General features: G+C 40.7%; 1 protein-coding gene across 2 annotated transcripts in view; it reads left to right on the plus strand.

Moving 5' to 3' along the window:
• Window positions 1-24,413, plus strand: part of apaf1 (apoptotic peptidase activating factor 1) — a 47,152-nt gene that overhangs the window by 20,481 nt on the left and 2,258 nt on the right. Inside the window, exons 22-27 of one of the 2 annotated variants that reach the window (XM_026918928.3) lie at window positions 3,578-3,694; window positions 6,483-6,608; window positions 7,102-7,233; window positions 7,767-7,892; window positions 10,879-11,004; window positions 13,596-13,742. In XM_026918928.3, coding sequence (XP_026774729.3) covers window positions 3,578-3,694; window positions 6,483-6,608; window positions 7,102-7,233; window positions 7,767-7,892; window positions 10,879-11,004; window positions 13,596-13,742 — 774 coding nt within the window. The remainder of the gene's footprint in view (window positions 1-3,577; window positions 3,695-6,482; window positions 6,609-7,101; window positions 7,234-7,766; window positions 7,893-10,878; window positions 11,005-13,595; window positions 13,743-24,413) is intronic. The other variant, XM_026918925.3, reaches the window with a different exon arrangement.

Consider the following 24,413-nt stretch of genomic DNA (forward strand, 5'->3'; position numbering starts at 1 on the left):
AGGACCTTCTATTGACATAGTATTTACTTTAGCTAATTAATGCTATGCCTACACCTAACCTTAACCTTACCCTCAGTAAGTAAAAGGAAATATTTTGCTCTTTTTTGCTACTAAAAGCTACATTTTTGCCACAAAAAAAACCCCACAAATTTGTGAAGCCCGGATGATTGTGAGGCTATTTGGCATACCGGCAGCGTACGCAGTTTTTGATTGCACGTGCAAATTTGTACTCTTTTTTTCGTGTACTGACCAACGTGGCAGGTACAAACTTCAAGTGACAAATTGTAATAAATAAAGTTTAACATACCTGAGAGGCTGGATGTTGGCTGAGAAAGGTGTCCAATACTCAAAAACACACACAGGGTAAATGAACACTTGGCTGAGTAACATTAGCTCCAGGATATGAGCCCTTTAAATGCTACATGTATGGATTAGATGCAATACAGTCAGGTCCATAAACTTTTGCACGTTGCAGAAGCTGGTATTGTTATTTTAGCTGTCCACTACAGCATATAGGAGTTGAAATGAAATAATGAATATGAGCTGCACGACTTTCAGCTTTTATTTGAGTATAGTTACATCCAAATCGGGTGAACAGTGCAGGAATTACAGCACTGTTTATATGTGGTCCCTCCTTATTTAAGGAACCAAAAGTAATTACATAAACTAACAATCATAAATGAAAATTTATAATACTTTTTAATTTTTAATACTTGGTTGTAAATCCTTTGCGGTCAATGACTGCCTGAAGTCTGGAGCCCACAGACATCAGCAGATGCTGGGTTTCCTCTCTGGTGATGATCTGCCAGGTCTTTACTGCAGCTGTCTTCACTTCCTGCTTGTTCTTGGGGCGTTTTGTCTTGTTCATTATAGAACATTCCACTTCTTTGCCTTAAAAACATCTTGGATCTGCACTGTGAATCTGCACTGTGAAGTGCTGTCTAATGAGTTTTGAAGCATTTGGCTGAATGTGAGCAGATAATACAGCCACATACACTTCAGACCTCAACAAATACAAGAGAAACCGTTCCACTGGCAGTCACACGCCCACGCCATAACATGAGGTGGTACGCTTCAGATCATGCGCAGTTCCTTTCCTTCTCCATACTCTTCTCTTCCCATCATTCTGCTATATGTTGATCTTTGTCTCTGTATCTTTATCTCTGTATCTCTCTGTACTGTATCTGTACAGAGGATGCTGTTCCAGAATTGTACAGACTTTTTTTTAAAGATGTTTTTGGCAAACTCTAATCTGGTCTTCCTGTTTTTGAGGTTTACTAATGGTGTACATCTTGTGGTAAAACCTCTGTGTTTACTCTGGTGAAGGCTTCTCTTGATTGTTGACTTTGACACAGATACACCTACCTCCTGAAGGGTGTGCTTCACCTGGCCGACTGTTGTGAAGGGAAACATCCTTCATCAGGGAAACAATTTTTTTTGTCATCCACGACAGTTGTTTTCCGTGGTCCTCTGGGCCTTTTGGTGTTCCTGAGCTCACCAGTGCTTTCTTTCTTTTTATGAATGTACCAAATAGTTGATTTGGCCAAACTTAATATTTTTGCTGTCTCTCTGATGGGTTTGTTTTGATTTTTCAGCCTCATGATGGCTTGCTTCACTGGAAGTCAGATTCCAAACACAGATTCCAAACACAAATGCCACAGATTCCAAACACAAATGCCACACTTGATCAACTCTAGACCTTTTATCTGCCTGTAAGTGAAATAAGGAGGGAATAAAACACACCCCCCGATTTGGAAGTAAATACCAAATTAAAGCTGAAAGTCTGAGCTCAAAATCAGTGTTTAATTTCAACTCCAGTACACTGTGGTAGACAGCTAAAATAACAATAACATTGTCAACATCCAAATATTTATGGACTGGACTGTATAAAGAGTTTAAGGATGCATACAAATTATTCTTTCAGAGCCTACAATCAGAATGACATCACTAGGATTGAATGAAACACTCACTCTTTCCCTTTCTCTCTCTGTTTCTCACACGGACACACACACACACAGACACAAACACACCCCTGCAGTATCTCTCTCTCTGTTTTCCTTATTCCTTTCTTGCACATGTACACACACACACACACACACACACACACAGTATCTCTTTCTATTTTTGTCAGTCTCCCTCTTCCTCTATCTCGTTTTCTTTCTCTCGCTCTCCCTCAGTAGATTTACTGAAAGTGTGAAGAGAACACTGATCCCCCTGGAGCTGCTTCTCCTCCACACATGCATTAATAAACCCCCTTTAGCCTTGACCACCACTGGCATCAGCATTTATTTCTTTGACAGTCATTCTGCCTCTCCATCTCCTGTCATAACATAACGCTCTCATCAAACTTAAAGGTCCGGCGAGAGGTGAGGCCAAACGACGATGAGGAAGTTAGATCAGGTGACATTCAAATGTTAAGATACGTTCAAGCCAAACATCAAGCATGAAAATGCTGTAGTTTTGAGAGCAGCTGGTGTAGATGTCTGTGACATGTATGACTTTTTAAATGGCATTGTTGAAGAAAAATATCACTATATCCTTGGAAGAGTGAAAGAAAAGAAAATTAACTATTACCATTTTCGAATTCATTCTCTTTCCATTGTCCATTGTCTTTTAATTATTTTGATTTTTATAGCAGGATCATTTGTAAAATTGTAGACGTGGTATATTTTTAAAAACTATAAAACACTCGTGCTGCACAGTATTTGAACTTAAGTAAAAAAAAAACTGCAAATAAGTGAGGATTATGTAACAGCTTATATAATCTGATTGTTTCATATTTACAAGCATCAGTGATACGTAGCACTTGCACTACTGACTGTAAACTAAACAACTAACTATTTACTGTGTTACACAGAACAGAGTCTGAGTAATCTGATCATATTGAAGAACCCTGTGCTTGCCGCTGCATTATTCTCGACCAACTACATACATTTGTATTGACACATATTACTGTGTGAATCAAAAGATAGAATTTAATCAGCAAAATATTTGTAGTTAGTCCAAATAATCGTGATCAGGTTGTTATATAGCCTAATAATTTGCGACTAGATATAAGATATAGTCCATTCTGTCAGCGTAATATAGACTCACAACACAAGATTATAAATGTATTGTCTTTAGACGTCGCTGCATTTTATGTTTCCATTTTCATGATGCCATTAATGACCTTTATAAAATTTTGAGGAGAATCAAACATAGAACTTTTAAAAAGGTCTGGAATTTTTTTGTTCAAGAGGGAAAAAGGGCAAGAATCCTGCTCCACTTTTATTAAAAATTCAAAAAGGTGATCTGTGTGTAGATTGTGAGTGTGCTGTAACTCGTAAGTCCAGCAGAGGGAAGTGTACACACACTTGTGAGTTATAGACAGTAAAGGCTCTTAAGCGGAAAGGGAGACACAAACGTCCCGGTATTCTTTCTTATTTAAAAATGTAGCACGAGTGAAATGATCTAAGTCGAAGTCGTAGTATGAGGTCAAGAAATTTTCATGTTATGTATTTCCATACATGACATTTCCATGAGGAGTTCTGGTGTGTGTCTAGGTGTGTGTGTGTGTGTGTGTTGTACTTCATCGCAGGCAGGAAGAATGAGCGCTAGGCATGTGCTGAGGAGCATTGGGTGGAGAGCGCTGCAGCTGTTGAGCCTACAGCGTACGGTAGTGCTGGCACTAGGGCTAGAGCTAGGAACAGTACAGGTACAGTATGGTGTGTGTGTTTGTCACTGTGTGTGTGTGTGTGTGTGTGTGTGTGTGTTTTATTATACACACACTGAGCAGCCATCTGTTCAGGATATTAACAACTCCAAAAGTTGGGTTGAACCCCAGTTCAGTGAAGTGTTGAAAGCAGCCCACTCTGTGGAATTGGTATTCATCTTCATTTAGCTTTATTCCTAATCCGCCAGATGGAGAGAAAGCAACATGCAGGAGCAAGACGATCCTGCCCCGTGAAAAGCAGCGGAAGACTGACGTAATAACTGTGCGCGACAGCCTTTCTCATAACGCCAGGTGTTAACGGCTATCCGTCTCGGCAGTCCACTTGTGATGGGATCACCCAGGATGTGTGTTAGTGCCAGGTGTGAACAGGGCCTCTGATGAACAGCTGTAATTCCTTTTCCTCGCAGTACAACACACAGATGGCCTGAGGCTGTGAATACTGCAACGCAAGGTTTTTCATTTCCTTTACTGTTACAGCGAACAGCTACCTCTACACAAGCACACGGCATGTTGTCAGAAAGAAGGAAAGAAAGAAAGAAAGTAGGCAGTAATCTACTGCTCATTCTGCTGCACAGGCTCAATACGCAGCTACATTCACATTTACTTATTCATTTATTCACATATTTATCTTCAGTAAGTGCTTTACCCTGGTCAGGGTTACAGTGGATACTGAGCCTGTCCTAGGAACACTGGACACGAGACAGGAATTCACCCTGGATGGGACACCAGTCCATCACAGTTCACCATCTTCACACGCGTTCACCATCCTCACACCTAGGGGGCAGTGTAGCATAGCATGGTTTTTAGAAGATGGGAGGAAACCAGAGAACCCAGAGGAAACCCACATGGACACGGATTATATTACAAATGAAGCAGAATATAGTCCAAGCATAGAGGTGTGATAAAAATTTCCACCAGCTGAGCAGAAACAAGTGCAAGTATAAATTATAAAGTGGAAGTAACAAATGGTTTGAGGATATAAAGCATAGAGAGAGAGCCACAAACGAATATGAAGACTGGAGTAACTGTTCAGATCCCATCACATTTTCCTCATTTTGTTACTCTATATGGCCAAAAGTATGTGCACCCCTGACCATCACACCCATATGTACATGTTGAACATCCCATTCCAGATTTATTCCCCCTGTGTTTGCTGTTATAATGAGCTCCACTCTTCTGGGAAGCTTTCCACTAGATGTTGGAGCGTGGCTGTGGGGATTTGTGTTCATTCAGCTACAAGAGCATTAGTGAGGTCAGGCGCTGATGTTGGGATGTCGAGGAGGTCTGGGGTTCAGTCGGTGTTCCAGTTCATCCCAAAGGTGTTCAGTGGGGTTGAGGTCAGGGCTCTGTGCAGGACACTCGAGGTCTTCCACTCCAACCTTCACACACCATGTCTTCATGGAGCTCGCTTTGTGCACAGGGGCATCGTCATGCTGGAGCAGGTTTCAGCCTCTTAGTTCCAGTGAAGGGAAACTGTAAAGCTACAGCACACAGAGACATTCTATACAACTGTGTGCTTCAGACTTTGTGGTAACAGTTTGGGGAAGAAGCACATATGGGTGTGATGATCAGGTGTCCACAAACTTTTGGCTGTATAGTGTATGTTACAGTTTTACTTACAGTTTTAAAATGTGTTAAATTATTATATAATATAATTTATCAATTAGCAAATACTCCATAATGAAAAACCATTAGGTCAAAGTTCAATCTTGGTTTCATCAGACCTTTGAGCCCCCTTTTGCTAAACTCCAGTGTAGCTGTCATGTGTCTTATACAGAGCAGTGGCTTCTGTCTGGTGGTTGTTCTTCGGGCAGGTTCTTCCATTTCCACACAGGACCCAGTTTGCTTTGTCGGGTTGGGTTCCATTCTCCTCAAAACATTGAGCCGTAGAGTCAGTGTTACAGATTTAACAAGCGAAAATGTCTGTATGTTGATGGAACTAAACTATACACTATAACTCATTTAAAGGTAAGAAGTGCTGCTGTGTTTTACTGTTCGTGCTGTGAGCAGCCATGTAGATTTGCTGAACTCGGAGTTGAGGAGACCGTCCGGAGTAGGAATTCCTTGCTGAGGGGGCGTTTCTTTGGTTTTTCCTGGTTGGAGGTCAGGTTCCGGCCGACTCAATCTCGACCAATCACAGCCGTGCTCTGTAACGATATCTATGTTAATTATGCTAAATTAGTGAAGATTTTTGTTAAGTATTATAAGGAGCAGATAAAGAGACACATGGGTAAGGTTTGAAATAGGATTTATAGGATGGATGGATGTTTGATAAGATCTACACCCTTGGGTCTTATTGTATTATTCTGAAGCTACATCAGGGAATGCCTCTAAATATAGATAATCTTACTGATGGTCAGAGGCAGCTTTTGTAACTTTTGCAACTTTGACGCAGGTTCTTTGTATGGAAAGTTTTATTTTTTTTTTTGAAGTAGCACTTTCCCTCCCTCCTGGTGTTCAGGGAGACTTTTTATTGGATGGCTGAAGCCCATAGATTAATCATTTTTGATCTGTCAGACCTGATTAATCTAACACGGAGACACACTCTGTTTGATGCTGTTAAACTATCATATCCGTTCCCTTAAGCCTTTCTTCTCTCTCCCTCTCTTCATCTTTATGGATATTTTGTTAGAGATTTTTCTGCCTAGGTTGTATTACAATATATTTATTTATTTGTTAATTTTTCTGTTTTTTAGGGGTTTCTTTCGCTTTATCACTTTATTATGTTCATTATCCATCGCAGTATTAGCTCTTGTTCGTCTCCGTGCAGGTGCTCGAGGTTCCCTCTGGTAAGACTTTAGCAACACTTCATGGCCACACCAAAACTGTGCACCACTGCCTCTTCACTGATGACGGACAAACCCTAATCACATCCTCAGAGGATACTACAATCCGGGTAAATCCTTCTTTACGAAATATTTTTATTTTATGAACAAAATATACAGTGTATTTTGTTAATGGACTTAACCCTGTGTGCATGTTACTGTACATATGGACTGAAACATAAATAGTAGAATACGTAGAACAGTCACCAAGTTATTCAAATGTACCTCTGTTTTGATAAGAAGCCAATTATGTACTGGTTTAAGATTTACTGTCACATACCAAAGTTTAAAAAAAAAAAAAAACAGTTGATGAAACTTTTTCATAAATGGAAATCCATCATTCTTCTTTACGTATTTTGTAATATTTACTGATAATTAGGTAAAATAAAAAAAGTTTTTTTTCCTTTTGTATAAAAAATAAGGACTTAAAAAGTAAATCATCTTCATAAACCACATATAAAACAAAGGTCCAAAGTCCAGTAAGTGTAAGAGGGGCATGTATGTATTAATTTTATATATATAATTCTCAGTCTCTCTCTCTGTCTCTCTCTCTGTCTCTCTCAGGTGTGGACGTGGATGACGGGAGAGTGTCTGACGTTAGAAGGCCATACGGAGCCAGTTAGAAAGTTTCACCTTCTGAGCTCCTCCTCTTTATCCTCTGCTCTGCTGTCGTGGTCATTTGATGGCACTGTGAAGGTAACGATCAGAGCAGACAGTTATGTTCACATTGCATAATGCCATAATGTCTTATAACAGGCAAGAAGAAAAACATGTTAAGTCCCATACTGTATATAATATATAATTACAATGCCTGTTGCTATCTGTTACAAATAAAAACATTATTGAGGACATGCTACGCTGCTCCGTTGCGTAAGGGTCCAGAGGTCTGAGTCCACTACTGATTAGGTTTACATGCAAAAAACAAAGCAATAAAACCCCCTTATTTCCCTGATATTGGCAGTTAATTTTCAGTCATTTGATTTCCAGTTAAAGCCACTATATTTAATGTTGGTGATCTTGCTAACACTCGACCCCCACCCTTCAGTTACACACCTTCATCTAAACCTGTCTCCAAACCTTCCTCCCTCCGTACAGCAGTGTGACGGTGTAGCATCATGATCCAGAAAGGGCTTGTACAGGTGCAGCGAGTTCTGCTCCACACAACCAGTTACACACCTGATTCCAGCCTGAGAAGCTGTTTGCGTGTATAATGTCTGTCTGTATGCCAGGTGTGGGATCTGACGTCAGGAGAGAAGCTCCAGGACCTGAAGTGCCATCAAGGTGCTGTTCTGTCTGGTGATGTATCCCCTGATGGACACCTCTTCTCCACCACCTCAGCAGACAAGACAGCGAAGGTGAGGAAGAGGGAAGGCCTTTAAAAGGCTGTTGATCTTACAGCTCGATCCTGAGCTCGAGTCTCTGTGCATGTTCTCCCTGTGTTCCTGTTGCTTTCCTCTGGGTTCTCTGGTTCCTTCCCACATTACAAAAACATTTGGGTTTTGGTAGGCTTAATTGCCCCTAGGTGTGAATTGTGTGTGTGTGTGTGTGTGTGTGTGTGTGAGAATGTGTGTGCTTGGTGCCCTGAGATCCCATTCAAAATGTAATCCTGCCTTGTGCCCCCTGGTAGAGACTCTACCTCCACCACGACTACGATAAAGTGGTTACTGAAAATTGTATTTAAAAAATGTATATTTTAACTACTTATACTTAGTTAAAAATTGGTTTTATTTGCCTTTCTGATCTGCTGTATTCAGCTAGTGGGTTTACTGATATTGATTTTGCCCTGTTAAAATATCACGATTAAGGATTTAATCTTCCAGAACCATTGGATCAAGAGTCAAGAGTTGTTTTGCCTGTTTTCAGAAATGTTTCAGTGGCATCCCAAATAAATATAATAAACTAATGTTAAATATATACTTGTCTAATGTTAGCTAAGTCGATCATACACTGATAGATTTAATTTCACATTAATGAACTCAAAATATTCTCCATTTGCTTCCAGGAAGTGTCTGTTACTATCTGAGAGTTCAAAACACCTGCGCAGTTCATTAAAGATTAATATGTCCAATGATTTATCTCTCATTATATTGGGGATTAAAAAGTGGTGTATTTTTGAGTGTTAACTCGTACAAGCGTACTCCGCGGCGCTCCTACACTGAAATGCATAACAGTTGCAGGTCTGGTAATATAATATAATCAACATCACTGGATATCGTAGCAACGTAATAATGTGTAGGGACGATAATACACTGCCTGGCCCAAAAAAAAAAAAAAGTCGCACAATCTAATATTTTGTTGCACTGCATTTAGCTTTGATTACGGCACGCATTCGTCCTGGAATTGTTTCAACAACCTTATGCAACTTCACAACATTTATTTCCAGCCAGAGTTGCATTAATTTTTGGCTGACATCTTGCATTGAGGACAGGAGAGTCAGACCACTCCGTAAAGTCTTCTCCAGCACATCCCAAAGACTTTCAATGGGGTTAAAGTCAGGACTCTGTGGTGGCCAATTCATGTGTGAAAATGATTCCTCATGCTCCCTGAACGACTCTTTCACAAGTTACGCCTGATGAATCTTAGTATTTTCATCCATTGACGTGATAACCTGGTCATTCAGTACATTCAGGTGCTCAGCTGACTTCATTTTATTGCCGCACAATGAGGCTGAGCCTCGACCTGACCAACTGATGCAACCCCAGATCATAACACTGCCTCCAGAGGCTTGTACAGTAGGCGCTATGCATGATGGGTGAATCACTTCATGCATTTCCCTTCTTACCCTGACACGCCCATTGCTTTGGAATAGGATAAATCTGATTTTATCACACCACATGACCTTTTTCCATTGCTCCACAGTCCAGTCTTTATGCTCCCTAGCAAATTGAAGTCATTTTTTTTCTGATTAGTCTCACTAACAAATGGCTTTCTTGTGGCCACACAGCTGTTTAGTCCAAATCCTGTAAGTTCTCATCACATTGTGCGTGTGGAAATGCTCTTACTTTCACTATTAAACATAGCCGTGAGTTCTCCTGTCGATTTTTTTTACGATGCGACATCACCAAGCGTTTTAAAGATCTCCGATCACAATCATTCAAGACTTTTTTCCGACTGCATTTCTGCTGTAAAGTTGATATCTTTCCAGGCTTTAATAATGCACTGGACATTTCATAACCCAGTTCCAGTGATTTCAGCAATCTCCTTAGTTGATGGGATACGTAATCTGCCGTGGTTGTTTAAGAAATGAGAAGCTACACACTGCATCAGTTCAGGTTAAAAGAATTGTTGCCGGCTGAAACATATTAATCACTGCAGTAATGATCCAATCATAGGCTCTTAAGTATTTGTTATTTAAACCCAAACAGCGACCTTTTTTTTGGCCAGGCAGCATATAATTGCAATAATATAATTTTAGTTACTATGATTTGCTCTCTTAATGGTGGTACAAAAACCCCTTTAGTTCATGGACTAGGCTTATTAACACAGGAGGACATGTGAATACGAACATCAGCCGAGTGAAGAGTACAGCTCTCAGGAGAAAAGGTGCTTCAGCAGCAAAGCTGTTCAGTGGGATTCAGAGCTCAGGTTCTCTTAAGAGTTTAGATGGTATCAGTCCTTTACATCTACTGTGTGTGTGTGTGTGTGTGTGTGTGTGTGTGTGTGAAGTTGCATGAACTTCATCCCCATCAATCACAGCTTTCCAAGAATTGGTGAAATTAAAGAGAAATAATTAGAAAGCGAGTTTAGAGCAAATGATCCACAGAAGAGGTTTGTGTCTGTATGTGGATCTGTAGGTTTCATCCACCCTTCTGATCTTTTTACACATGTACTTGTGTGTGTGTGTGTGTGTGTGTGTGTGTGTGTGTGTGTGTAGAATGCAGTATGGCTCTGTATTTGGCATGCTCATGCTGCTGCTGCTGGAATGCTCATTAACCGTGCAGATTGTAGTCCAACATTGGTTAATTAACACTGTGGGCCATTACCCTGGACACACACACACACACACACACACACACACACACACACACACACAGAGCAACAGTTTTTCTTTGTTCTCTCTGAGGTCAGTGCTAGTTTACTAATCTGCGTGTGTATGGATAATGAGTCGAAGCCATGTTTCGCTTCACTGTGTTCTGACGAGCTTTTCATTGACACGCCACAGTCATCGCTGTCTGAGCTGCCTGTTCTGGGTACAGGAGGGAATTCTGTCTCCTTGTAAGCCAATTTGTTGATTCTCCCGCTGTGATTGGATCAGTTGTACCGTTAACACAGCTCCTGTCTTTGCACTGCTGATCCCAGAGAAACGTGTCCATCCTAGAAAAATGACTCGTGTGCCCTCAGGTGTGGAGCTGTTCATCATGGAAGATGGTGTTTTTCTTGCAAGGCCACAAAGCTTGCGTGCGCAGCTGCCGGTTCTCCTGGGACAACAAGCGCCTTGCTACAGGTGATGACAACGGAGAGATCAGGGTGAGTGAGGAATAAAAACAGATATCTAACTCTGAGTCTGAAGCTGGCGTAAATATTCCTGTCACATTAGCTAACATTTTACCACAATTCTCACTGGCCGATGTTTTATCCATGCATGTCCTTCAATCAATCATCACACTTTTACTGCTGTCAAATGCATACAATTAATTTTAAACTCATAACCCATTATTATTTTTCAATTGCATTAATACACAGCCACTGCTAAGATACAGGCTAGTGAAGTAGACACAGACATTAGGACAATGTATGTGTAAATCGTTCATATGAGTGTTTACTCAAAAAAAATCAGTATTCATGAAAATATGGGAAATTCAGAAGAACTTTCATATCCTGCTCCTGAATGTGTGTAAATTTACGCATAAGACGACTAACTAATATAAACCTTGATCGGATCAGATTAAGTTGTCAAGTTCAAATCGCGTATTTGTTTCAAATTCACACATGAATTAAATATTCTGTTAGAGCCACCATATATGGCATTAAGAAAATATTACATACATACATAAAATATTGCATGTGTATAAACGGCAAGTCATTTTAAGACAAATAAGACTAGTTGTTAAGTTAAGATGAAGTGTTCAAGGCTGGGCAGATGGCAGAACTGATCTTACTGGACGAGTTAGCGCATGATGACCTTATGAAGTATTATATATATATATTTTTTTCGAGAATGAAAGCTGGCTTATAATTTTTTTTTTTTTTTGAGAATGAAAGCTGGCTTATAAATATATATATATATTTTTGAGAATGAAAGCTGGCTTATAAATATATATATATTTTTTTGAGAATGAAAGCTGGCTTATAAGTCGGTTCCGTTTGCGGCGCCATCTGGTTAGTTTTAAAAAGCTTTGTCGTGGTTTTACCCCCGCTAGCTGAGGAAGACCCAAGTGGAACGTGCGAGTACTGAAGGTATTTTGAATTGTCTGTGTATGTATTCTATTTATTTGGAATATGTAGAACTAATTATTGGAACATCCCTATATGAGAGATTAGGGGGTTTGGTAGCAGCTGTGTTAGGTTCTATTAATGCTTATGGGCCTTGGAAAAGCAGCGATCAGCCTTCTAATGAGGAAAAAAGGACAGCAGGGATTTCTTCTTCTCACTGCGGCATGATACACAGCCAGAACAGTGATTTCAACTTCCGTTCTTTGAACTCTCGCTTGTTTTTTCCTATCCTTTCTTCTTCCATCCTTTCTGCTCCTCTCAAACATACCTCTTGCTGTTGCCAAAACTGTCAGCCACTCTCTCACTCCCTCACTCTCTCACACTCTCACTGTTTTTGGCTGGGAGAAAGAGCTCTAGAGTTCTGTTGTGTAAACTATAGAAGCTGTGCCTTATCCTTTAAACATGGTGTTCAGAGGAATAGAAAGAAGGAAGCCTCGATTTGTGTACTTCAAGCCCTCCAGTGTCACGTTGCTCAATCTCGTTTTATTTATACATTGGTTGGTTTGGCAAGGAGGAGGAAGGTGAAGTGCACTAGTTTAGTTCCCACAGACACCTAGCATGTTATCATTTCTGTCTGTGCTCCGGTACACCGTGTACTGGTACATTGGCTTGTATTGGTCTATTAACATAGCAGTATACAAGCACTCATTGCAGCAAACTTAAAATGCTTTGACGGAATGTCGTTTCATTACATGCAGCGGACACGGATATGGAGTCAGTTAGTTTGTAGTAAAATTTCAAAATTTACTTCAAAAGGCCTTAGAAGCACCTAAAACTAGCTGCAATTTCTAAACAAATCCTGCAAATCCTGTCGTGTACATGAACACAGCTTAGCTGGTCTCTGGTCTTCTTGTGAAATCTAGTCAAATGTATAGATAGAGTTAACATTTGGTTGGAAACTATTTCTCCTCAGCCTGAACGTGCATTCCTTGTCAAGCATCACGTCATTTGAAAATGGTTAAATAGGGCACCTCCCGTGTGGCATGATAGAACAGCGTTCGCCCTATCGTCCATATGATAATGCTCTTAGTGAACCAGTATCAGGGTGTATTTATTGATGGAGACTTCAACTCACTTCTGTAAGTCGCTCTGGATAATGGCGTCTGCTAAATATAAATGTAAACGTAAGTAAACGTCCAGAGATCACGAGTTTGAATCCTGATGATGCCACAGCCATCCGAGGCCAGTCCAAGAGCACATAATTGGCTGTGGCTGTGGGTAGGACGGGCATGCTCTCTCTCCCCTGTCAATCACAGCGACACTAGGCAGTCGTGTGCGTCTATGAGGTCGTGCGTGCAGAACGGGGCAGATAGCGCTTTTCTCCCAGCGTGACGCCGCATGAGCAGCAGTTCGAAAAGACGCTGGCTTCACATGTCTCAGAGCAACCAAAATACCACGCCATTCACCACTTGTCAAGTACAAGTTCAAATTTCAGTTCGAGGCGAGTGTGTGTCTGCTCTATCAGTGTCTCTCTCTTCCTAACAGCGTCTACTGAAAGGAAAACACGCACATATATAGGTAGACTGCCAGTAATAACACACAGGTGAGAACAATCACACGTTACCTGCCGGCTCGAACATGCAGAGTGATAATGTGTTTTTCCTTGTTATTTATCTTACATGCAGCTTTGGAACATGTTGAATGGAAACCTGCTGAAGATCTGCTCCCGGGAGAGCAAGGACTCCATGGATTCCTTCCACGGAGGCTGGGTGACTGATTTGCACTTCTCTCCTGATAGCAAGGTCCTTGTATCTACCGGCGGATACATCAAGGTATACACACATACACACACACACACACACACACACCCTGACCAGATCAAGTATGAATTTATTAAGTCTGTTAAGACCTTAAGAAGATCCACATATGAATCTTATCTTGAGAGTAATACAGTGAAATGCCATGCTTTGCTTGCTACATGATTAAATGTTTTCATAATTAAATAAACGTAAGTTTATATTGAACTTTAGTCTGATCTGTGTATTGTAATGGAGTATTATTTAGGTTTTGTGTCTCTCCTCAGCCTTGGTAAATGGTTACTATGGATACTATGGAGGTGTCGAGAGGGTTGTAAGTTATGAACACAGGGCTGCTTATCTTTGAAGCTGCTCTGAATGTTAAAGCAGAGAGATACAGGTTTAGCTGAGTGTCCTTGGAGCTGAGGTGCTTATTTACACGCTGTGGGTTGACCAAGAGTTTATTTGACCATGGTGGTATATTTGAGCATGTATCCCAAAGATTCATGTGATCTTCATCATGATTTTTTTCCCCCTACATTTTTGGCATTCTGCTTGTGTTCCTTTTGGGACTGATTTAAAAAAAAAAAAAGTCAAGACAATACATTAGAATAATTTTAAATAAGTAAAACAATGTCACACAGAACACAAGACTGTCACATGGCACCAACACAAACTGTCATGCAAGTACTTAAAGGCTCGCTCGCCCTACAGCTGCCTGTTTTTCCCTCTCTGGATGAGAACTTCATCTTAGGGTAGGAAAGAAGGTGTAAAAAATGTGTAGCAGTGGATGTGGAATTAAAAATCTAAACTAGAAATGATGGCTCAGCTCTCACACATCCGAGGTCTTTAAATGATTCGAGTGAAGCATCAGAGCATGGCAGTATTGTTCCTCATCCCTCATGTCTTAGCCAGTAGAACTGCAGCCACAGAGCTGAGCTCGGATGAGTATAAACGAGCGGCTTGAGCCAGCCCTGCTTCACCGAGTGCGCCGTTTGATGTGATGGATGAGTGCGAGGGGTGATAATGAGTTGTGATTGATCATGACTCTTTTCCATCAGGATGCCACTCTGTGTTATAGGAGCTGATAGATTAATCATCATGGAAGCTTGCACAATTTCTCGGTCCCTCAGTCATCATTACGCTGCATGACTTAGTGCCAAGGTGGTTATTTTTTGTAATAATATCACTGTAAATGATGTGTGTGTGTGTGTGTATGTGTAAAATATATATATATATATATATATATATATATATATATATATATATATATATAAAATATAGTGTTGTATAAGTTGACTCTTAACACTCTTAACACTGCTTTTCCTGCTGTGACATGGCACTTTGAAAGTGAAACACTACGCATAATTATTTTTGTCTAATTGTGTTATTAAAATTTACATGTGCTATTATACCAAGGTATTTAACTTACATATGTTAATGTATTGTTATTATTATATAAGAAATTAAAGGATAGGGCATGTTGTTATATTAATTATTTTCCTGCACAACAATATAGAAACAATAACATATTAGAACAAGTGCATTAATATAAACCTCTCTTTCACAAATAAGACACACCTTCAGATTCGAGAGTTCAGCCACACAGACAAAAGACTTTCACCATGTCAGTGATTATGAAATCTATATTAAAACATTTCTGGACACCTAGTCAAGTTTCTTACAGTATATTGAGAACAAATTTTTCTTTCCACACTTGTTCTGAGTAAAATACATGTAAATATCATTTGTTAACCATCCGCATCCTTAATTATTAATTGTCACAGCGTGCATTCATCTTTCATTTTCTTTCTTTCTCCTCATTTGAGGTCATTTGTCATTGTTACAGTCTTTTTTATTCCTTTCTGTGCCTTACTATTTCTCCCTCTCTCTCTCTCTTCTTGCTCACCTCTGTCGCAGCTTTGTGGATGGAATAATGACGATAATATAAAACAATTATCATGATCTGAATTCCATTTTAAAAAAGCCAGAGAAATTCACAGATGGTCAGAATGCTCACAGAACAAGTGATCCTTTCTTAATCAATGATCAATTTCAATCTGTATCCATTTTTTTTTTTTTTTAAATATATTTTTGCAACGAATGGCTGTGTGATAGTCACAACTATTGCTTTTTGGTAGCTGTATTTTGTAGTGCTGTTGTGGGTCAACACACACACATTGTAGTAAAATAGGCCATGGCATGGGTGTGTGTTACAGTAAGTGGAGTCTGTATTATGTCTCCTCTTCTCTTCTCTTCTATCTAGAGGTCATCACCTAGAGCCTGATGCATTCCTGGTTAATGTCAATATCTTTTGTAAGTGCTTGTGTTAGCTCTGCTTTCATTCCTCCTGCTTTTTCATGTGCTGCAGACTTTACAGAGGGTAGTCTTTCATCCAAAACAACCACTGGGTACTGCTTCTCCACACACACACACACACACGTGCACGTGCTTTAGTATATCTAATGAGAATACCCCCACCCCCCGTGTTTGCTGTTATAATAAGCGCCACTCTTCTGGGAAGGCTTTCCACTAGATTTGATGAGTGATGAGATGAGAACTCCAACCAGAAGTAGGGCATCAGGATGGATCAGACAGGTCCGGAGAGCAGAAGGGTTCAGGATCACTGGTATCTCAGGAGTAGCATGTGTAACTCGACAGTGTGTGTGTGTGTGTGTGTGTGTGTGTGTGTGTGTGTGTGTGTGAGAGAGAGAGAGAGAGAGAGAGAGAGAGTGAGTGAACACAGATTATTAGGTATGCTTATTGTCAAGTAATGGTTAAAGGCAATGTACAGTGTGTGCAGAGCAGGGACTCTGGCAAGACTAGCTATGACAGCATAACTAAAAGGGAGAGCCAGAAGCTAACACAGACATGAGGGCACCCTGGGACATAAGGCAGCCAGCCACTGCACTGTCAACAAACCTGAATGAACAACATCCCAGTTCACCACAACACTCTATGCCCATGAACCCTCCAGATCTGCTCCTTTACCTAAGAAAAACTATTCACTAAAGGCTTGACTAAACAAACATGATTTCAGCCTAGACTTAAACACTGAGACTGTGTCTGAGCCCTGAACACTAAGTGGAAGGCTGTTGCATAACTGTGGGGCTTTGTAAGAGAAAGCTCTGCCCCCAGCTGCAGCCTTCGTTTTTCAAGGTACCAACAAATAGCCTGCACCTTTCCATCGAAGTAGGCATGGTGGATCATAAAAGACCAAAAGTTCACTCAGGTACTGCAGCGTGAGACCATTCAGTGCTTTATAATAGTAATATTTTAATAATCAGTGTGAAATTTGATTGGGAGCCGATGCAGTGTGGATAAGAGAGGGGTGATGTGGTCATATCTTCTGGTTCTAGTAAGGACTCTCGCTGCTGCATTCTGGACTAACTGGAGCTTGTTTATTCATCTACTGGAACATCCAGACAGTAAGGCATTACAATAATCCAACCTAGAGGTAACAAAAGCATGAACAAATTTTTCTGCATTGTGTAGTGACATTATATTTCTTATCTAAGCAATATTTCAGAGCTGAAAGAAAGTGATCCTAGTGATATTATCTACATGAGCTTCAAAAGAAAGACTAGAGTCGATAATCACACCAAGGTCTTTTACTGCTGCACATGATGAAACAGAAAGGTCATCCAGGGTTATTATGTAATCAGAAAGCTTACTTCTAGCTGCACGTTGTCCTAGTACAAGTATTTCTGTCTTGTCAGAATTAAGTAAGAGAAAGTTAATAAGCATCCAGTTTCTAATGTTCTTTACACATTCCTCACCTTTATTAAGCTGGTGTCTGTCATCTGGCTTTGCTGAAACATACAACTGTGTGTCATCAGCGTAACAGTGGAAGCTAATACCATGTTTACAAATAATTTTGCCCAGAGGTAGCATATATAAAGAAAAGAGCAGTGGGCCTAAAACAGAGCCTTGCGGGACACCAAACTTTACCTTAGTATGAGAAGAGAAGTCACCATTTATGTTTACAAACTGATAACGATCAGTCAAATAAGACCTGAGCCAGGAAAGGGCTGTTCCCTTAATGCCTACTACATTTTCTAGTCTATTGAGGAGAATAGCATGATCAATGGTATCAAAAGCTGCACTAAGGTCAAGCAGCACCAGCAAGGAGACACAACCCTGATCAGAGGCCAGCAGTAAGTCATTTATCACGTTAACCAGCGCTGTCTCTGTGCTATGATGAGGCCTAAATCCTGACTGATACATTTCATGAATGTTATTCCTATGTAGGTATGAGCACAAAAGATTTTGATGAGGAAATTAGAGGAGTAAAACATCCTAATCGTTGATCTGATATCATTATATTATTATCTACAGGGTTAGTTATAAAATTGTCTAGTTTTAAATTAATAGTCTGTATTTTTTGCCTGATATTTTACCATTGAAAAAAATTCATCAAGTCATCACTGCTATATAATGATTATGTGCGTGTTTCTATTGTGGTCTTATTTGTGGTTAATTTTGCTACAGTATTAAATAAGAATCTACGATTATATTTGTTATCTTCAATTAGGGTGGAGAGATACATTGATCTAGCAGCACTAAGAGCTTTTCTAGAGTTCAGAAGGTTCTCCTTCCATGCTATTTGAAATACTACCAATTTAGTTTGACGAAATTTACGTTCTAATTTTCGAGTTGTCTGTTTTAAGGTGCATGTGCATCGTTATACCAGGGTGCTAGCTTTTTCTCTCTAATTAATTTTTTTTAAGTGAAGCTACCTTTTCTAGCATGTAGCGGAACCTTAATTCTAAGCATTCAGTTGCCTGATCAAGTTCTTCGGGATCAGATCCAATCATTGTTCGTAACTCTGGGAGATTACTGATAAAACTCTGTGCAGTTGCTGATGTGAATGTATGTTTGACGTGGTAGTATGGCAAGGTGCATATATTATGATTAAGACACATTTTAAATGAGATAATGATCTGAGATAGCTTCAGACTGCAGACATGTGACTATATTTTCTACATTTAATCCGAATGTTAGTATTGTGACAACCATTATGAGTGGGTCTTATTACAGTCTGATTAATACAGAATACTGCCCTGGGGATCTGTAAATAGTAATTAGCGGAATCGACTGGGTAGACTTAATTTTTGTGGCTACGTATGTTATGTTAGAATAAAGAGCCAGTTAGACGGGGCTGATGTATATAACTGTATGCAGGAGGACTAGCTTCATTTAATGCTACATACTCATTTGGTTTAATCCACATTTCTGCTAAACCCAGTACATCAAACTTCTGATCAGTAATAATTTCATTAACAATAAGCACTTTAGACATAAGAGATCTAATATTTAACAGTCCTAGCTTCAAATCAAAGGTGCTGGCTTTGCAATCGTTATGATTTAACAAACTAAAACAAACATTCTGAGTATTTCTACTATTTTTGTTTAGCTGGGGGAACAGACACAGTGTCAATATGTTGGAACCTGAGTGACGACTCAGTGCAGCTAGCAGACGGTCGGTTTAGCCTGCTTGTCTGCTCCCTGGCCTTGTTACTGGCCTGTTCTGAGACTGTGTTATGTGCTATGCTACAAGAAATGAGAGCAGCACCTTCCCGAGTGGGATGGATTCCGTCCCGCCCTAAAAGGCCAGCCTTGCCCTCAAAACTACTCCAATTATCTATAAAGCCCACATTGTTTTCAGAGCACCACCTGGATATCCAGCAGTTCAGCGACCATAACCTACATCGCCACGCCGCACTGGGATGGGGCCAGAGACACCATGTGTTCTTATTAACCTTCTGACTTAATGTTTACCCTTTACGTTTGTGTCATGAAATGGCACCATGTGACATATCCGTGTGTCTGTGTGTGTCTGTGTGTGTGGCTGTGTGATAGATAGATATTGCCAGACACCACTGCAATAAATCACTTGCTGTGATGCTGCTTGCTTTCACACATAAAAGCTATTGTGTGTGTGTGTGTGTGTGTGTGTGTCCTGTGAGACACAGATCATAATATGCTGTGTGAAAGAGATTTCCTCTGTTCAGGGAGAGGCTTTGCTTAAGCAAAACACACAATCTTTCACACAATCTCTCTCACACAATCTCTAGAGTTTCCTAACTCTATTCACACTCATTTCTTCCAGGATCTTCACCTTTATCATACAAAAAACATTTGTTTATCAGCCTCAGAATAACACACCTCCTGCAAAAACAAGAGACTTTTACTCTTTCGGGGAAAGACTGGGCATAAGTGAGGAAATCGCACATCAGAGCCGTGAGGCAATGTGTGTAGAAGAAAGTGGAATTTCCAAAAAAATGCACTTGCCCTTGACAGGAAGTACGGTGTTGCTGAAGCAGTTTTCTTGGCGTTTTATTTGGTCAGTTTCCTTTGACCTATGTGCAGAGTCATATCAGCTTGCTAACTAGCTAATTTTGTAAGATGCTTGTTTGCTACCTAGCTAGTGTGTTAATTAGCAAGCTTGCTAACTGGCAGAAAATTAACGAATCACAGACATTGTGATGTACATTCAGGTCCATAAATATTTGGTCCACATGCACAGGATGGCGTCTGGTCATTAATTAGGGGGTGGAATTAAGTTCAAATAGCTGTTTCTCAGGAACCAAAAGTCCATTAGAGCTGAAATTTGGTGTGCTGCCTCATTCTGCTAATCTGTAACTGGATGTTTAATCATTACTGAATTACTTCAAAAACATGGCCACCTTAAGTCAATCAGGTTTCATCAGGCAGTTCACACAACTAGCACTGAGCTATTGTTAAAGAACTTGATAAGTTTTCTTTAAGGTTTCTTTTGTTTCTTTCTTTTTTGTTTTGTACTTAAAGCTATTAATCTATCCAGGCTTAAAGTACATTGAAGCTCTTTTCCCATTTTTCTGCAATATTACTTGAGAGAGGAGATTAAAAACTAAGGAGATACATTGGGCACAGTTGGGATCATATAGATGAGATCTTTTTAAAAAGCTCTCCCCATTCAGGATCTATTCTATCACTGCTGTGTTTTTAGGGTGTTTGAACCCTTTCAACATGGTGGATTGAAGAATGGTCAATTATTCTCGTCCCTCCTGAGACGAGCCACTTGAGAAGAAGGTGTGTGGAGAACAGTTTGTGTGCTAAATGGCCTACCTCATTTTAAGGAATGGTCTATACAGATGTCTCTTTATTGTACACAGTGTCTGTGGAGGAAAAAAACTGTTCAGATGTGGAACTTGATAGAAATTAGTGTATTGGAGGTTTATGAGCTGTTCATTGTGCGTATTTGATCTGAAGGGGCTTTTTCTGGTCTGTATTCAGCTTCTGCATAACAATCTGCATAATAAATTTGATTAAGAGCTGAGTGGTTAATGGTACACACACACACACACACACACAGACACACACACACACACAGCTTCTTTGGCTTACTGATTTCAGAGTGATGACTATGAGGAGACCTGACAGGTCTCCTGGTTTAGTTTCAGCTGATGAACCTCCATCCATGATGAGATGTCTGCCAGACATTCTGAGATGAATGCAGAAACATGAGTGTCTGAGGGAGGAAAGCATGAGTTGAGTGTCATCAGCATAGCAGTGGTGTGAAAACCCATGTGAGGATGTGACCTCACCCAGAGAGTAGGTGAGAGTAGTAGAGGGAGAACAGAAGAGGACCCAGCCCTGAGCTTTGTGGGACATCTGCATGGTGCAGATGTTGATCCCTTGCATGTCACCTGATACACATGTCCCTCTTGGTAAAAAAGCAACCCTTTGCCTTGCTGTGTCACAAACTCCAAGACTCATGAGCATAGATGCGCAAGTCTTGTGATTCACTGTTTAAAAAGCTCTGAAAGGTCAAGGAGGATGATGACTGATCTAGCAGTGGGAAACTTCTCACTAATATCCACAAGGGCAGTTTCTGTGGAGCGTGTAGCTTTGAAGCCAGTTAGGATCTTGGAAGTTGTTCTGGGTGAGACAGAGAGACAGTTGATTGTAGAGGGATATCAGAAATGCACTGTCCAATCGACCGTATATACTGCTCAAACTCTGGCTCCACTCTAGCTCTGGCATTGCGCAATCAAGATGGCAACTTTCAATTCAACCAAATTTAGGCTTCAAAACCACACAATGGGAGTGAACAGTGCCATGTTATCCACTCTTACACCCCTGGGCAAAAAAAATCAGACCAAGCCCAAAATGGCAAATATGAAGCTTTTAATGGTCTTAATAACAAATCATTGGTGAGAAAATGAGCAGGAATGAAACAGATGCACTCCTGAGAGCTCCTGTGCCTCCATTCGCTGGTTTCCTTTTGCTGCAGTGAACTGTTTGTTTGGGGAAAAGCTAGAAACAGGGAAATTCACTTCTATAGTCTTCTTGTACACAAAGGTAAAATCATCATAATGATTCAAATGTTTGATGTAAAATTCAAACTAACACATGTCTGGGTGTACAACATTTTCCAAAAATATCTTCTGGGATGTTTTTTTTCTTAAAAGATTAGTGATTATTTGGTTTTCTGCCGCACCTGATGCAGCCCATCAAGAGCCACAAGACTTAAACATTTAAAGAAATCAAAGGGAAAAGCTCTCGCATACTAACTTCCTTTATCTATTTGCTTCATTCTTGCTCATTTCCTGACCAATTATTTGATGTTAAGACCATTAAAAGCTTCATATTTTGCCTTTTTTTTTTTCTTAGACTTTTTTTTTTGCCCAGGAGAGTATATACAGTCATTCGTCCAAGATGAATTATGTTGCCTGGGCTGCTGTTCCTCGGGAAAGGTGTGACTTCTGGGTGGCTCCCCTGTCTCTCTCTCTGATTTTATCTTTTTTTTTTTTTCTTGCACTCAACTGACTGCATTTTTTTTCCTCACAGATTTGGATTGTCTCAGTGGTTAAATATATAGGGCATGCACATTCTGGTAGATCAACACAGACATTCACTTACTCATCCATGAACATTTCCAGTCCATCTGGTATGTACATGCTCTGAGAATCCTCATTTCTTTCCTCTGTCTTTCCTCTGGAAGTCCTCTCCAGTCTTCCTTCCCTTTTGAAAAAACAAAACCAGATTTGTTTTTTCCTAAGCTCAGTAATACACAGTGTCCTTCAGTTTCACTTTGTGGACACTCTCTATTTTCTCGTGTTTTTCACACTTGCTCGCTCTGTTGCACAATGAGGAGCTGCCAGAAGCTCAGGTGTAATAGAGACAGTCTCTCACTCTACCGCTTACAAAATGTCCATTTTTTTAGCTGATATAAAAACAAACAATGAAGCACTTGCATACAGATTTCAGTTTTGCGCATCCTCCAGACATTCTGAATCCTAATGGCTTTTTCTCACCTTCACCATTGAGTCACACTGTTAAAGACGCTGTGCTGCATTACACTGATTGGATGGCTTGATTGATGGGCACATACACTTGAGCAAGGTCAGTCTGCTTTTTCCTAGAGGAGTGTATCGTAGGGGGTTGGGGGAGGGGGAATGAGGCAAAGCTCTTAATGATGTCTGAGTGCATTTTGGGCTACACACTTGTGCTGCTGTCTCAGCTCTGAGAATAGGTGGGACACAACACAACCACAAGCCTCTCCTCCATTACACACATACTCCGAGAGGTGCAATGAGGAATGGCTGATAATGGAGAGTGATACATCTTGCATCATGAATAATTAAAGTTGTCCTTGTTCTATGGCCTGGGCACTTCTGCCTTAGTCACAGTGGGCTGTTTGTTTCGTATCCTAGATAGCAGTTTTTTTGTGTATCCTGTGAATTAAAGGCAGCAGCTTAGACTTTCTTATACACTATATGGCCAAAAGTTTGTGGACAGCTGACCATCACTTGGGGGCCTTCCCCAAACTGTGCCTCTTCCCCATACTGTGCTTCTTCCCCAAACTGTGCCTCTTCCCCAAACTGTGCCTCTTCCCCAAAGTGTGCCTCTTCCCCAAAGTGTGCCTCTTCCCCATACTGTGCCTCTTCCCCATACTGTGCTTCTTCCCCAAACTGTGCTTCTTCCCCAAACTGTGCCTCTTCCCCAAACTGTGCCTCTTCCCCATACTGTGCTTCTTCCCCAAACTGTGCCTCTTCCCCATACTGTGCCTCTTCCCCAAACTGTGCCTCTTCCCCAAACTGTGCCTCTTCCCCAAAGTGTGCCTCTTCCCCAAACTGTGCCTCTTCCCCAAACTGTGCCTCTTCCCCAAACTGTGCCTCTTCCCCAAACTGTGCTTCTTCCCCAAACTGTGCTTCTTCCCCAAACTGTGCTTCTTCCCCAAACTGTGCCTCTTCCCCAAACTGTGCTTCTTCCCCAAACTGTTCCCACAAAGCAGGAAGCACACAATTGTATAGAATGTCTTTTTTTACATGCTGTAGCATTACAATTTCCATGACAATGCCCCTGTGCACAAAGCGAGCTCCATGAAGACATGGTGTGTGAAGGTTGAGTGGAAGAACTCGAGTGTCCTGCACAGAGCCCTGACCTCAACCCCACTGAACACCTTTGGGATGAACTGGAACACCGACTGAACCCCAGACCTCCTCAACATCCCAACATCAGCGCCTGACCTCACTAATGCTCTTGTAGCTGAATGAACACAAATCCCCACAGCCAACCAACATCTAGTGGAAAGCTTCCCAGAAGGGGGACTAAACCTGGAATGGTATGTTCATGAAAGCACATATGGGTGTGATGGTCAGGTGTCCACAAACTTTTGGCCATACAGTGTATGAGCTCTCTACACAGCCGAGCATGAAC

Source organism: Pangasianodon hypophthalmus, chromosome 9 (assembly GCF_027358585.1).
Source record: "Pangasianodon hypophthalmus isolate fPanHyp1 chromosome 9, fPanHyp1.pri, whole genome shotgun sequence".
In the NCBI taxonomy this organism is placed as follows: Eukaryota; Metazoa; Chordata; class Actinopteri; order Siluriformes; family Pangasiidae; genus Pangasianodon; species Pangasianodon hypophthalmus.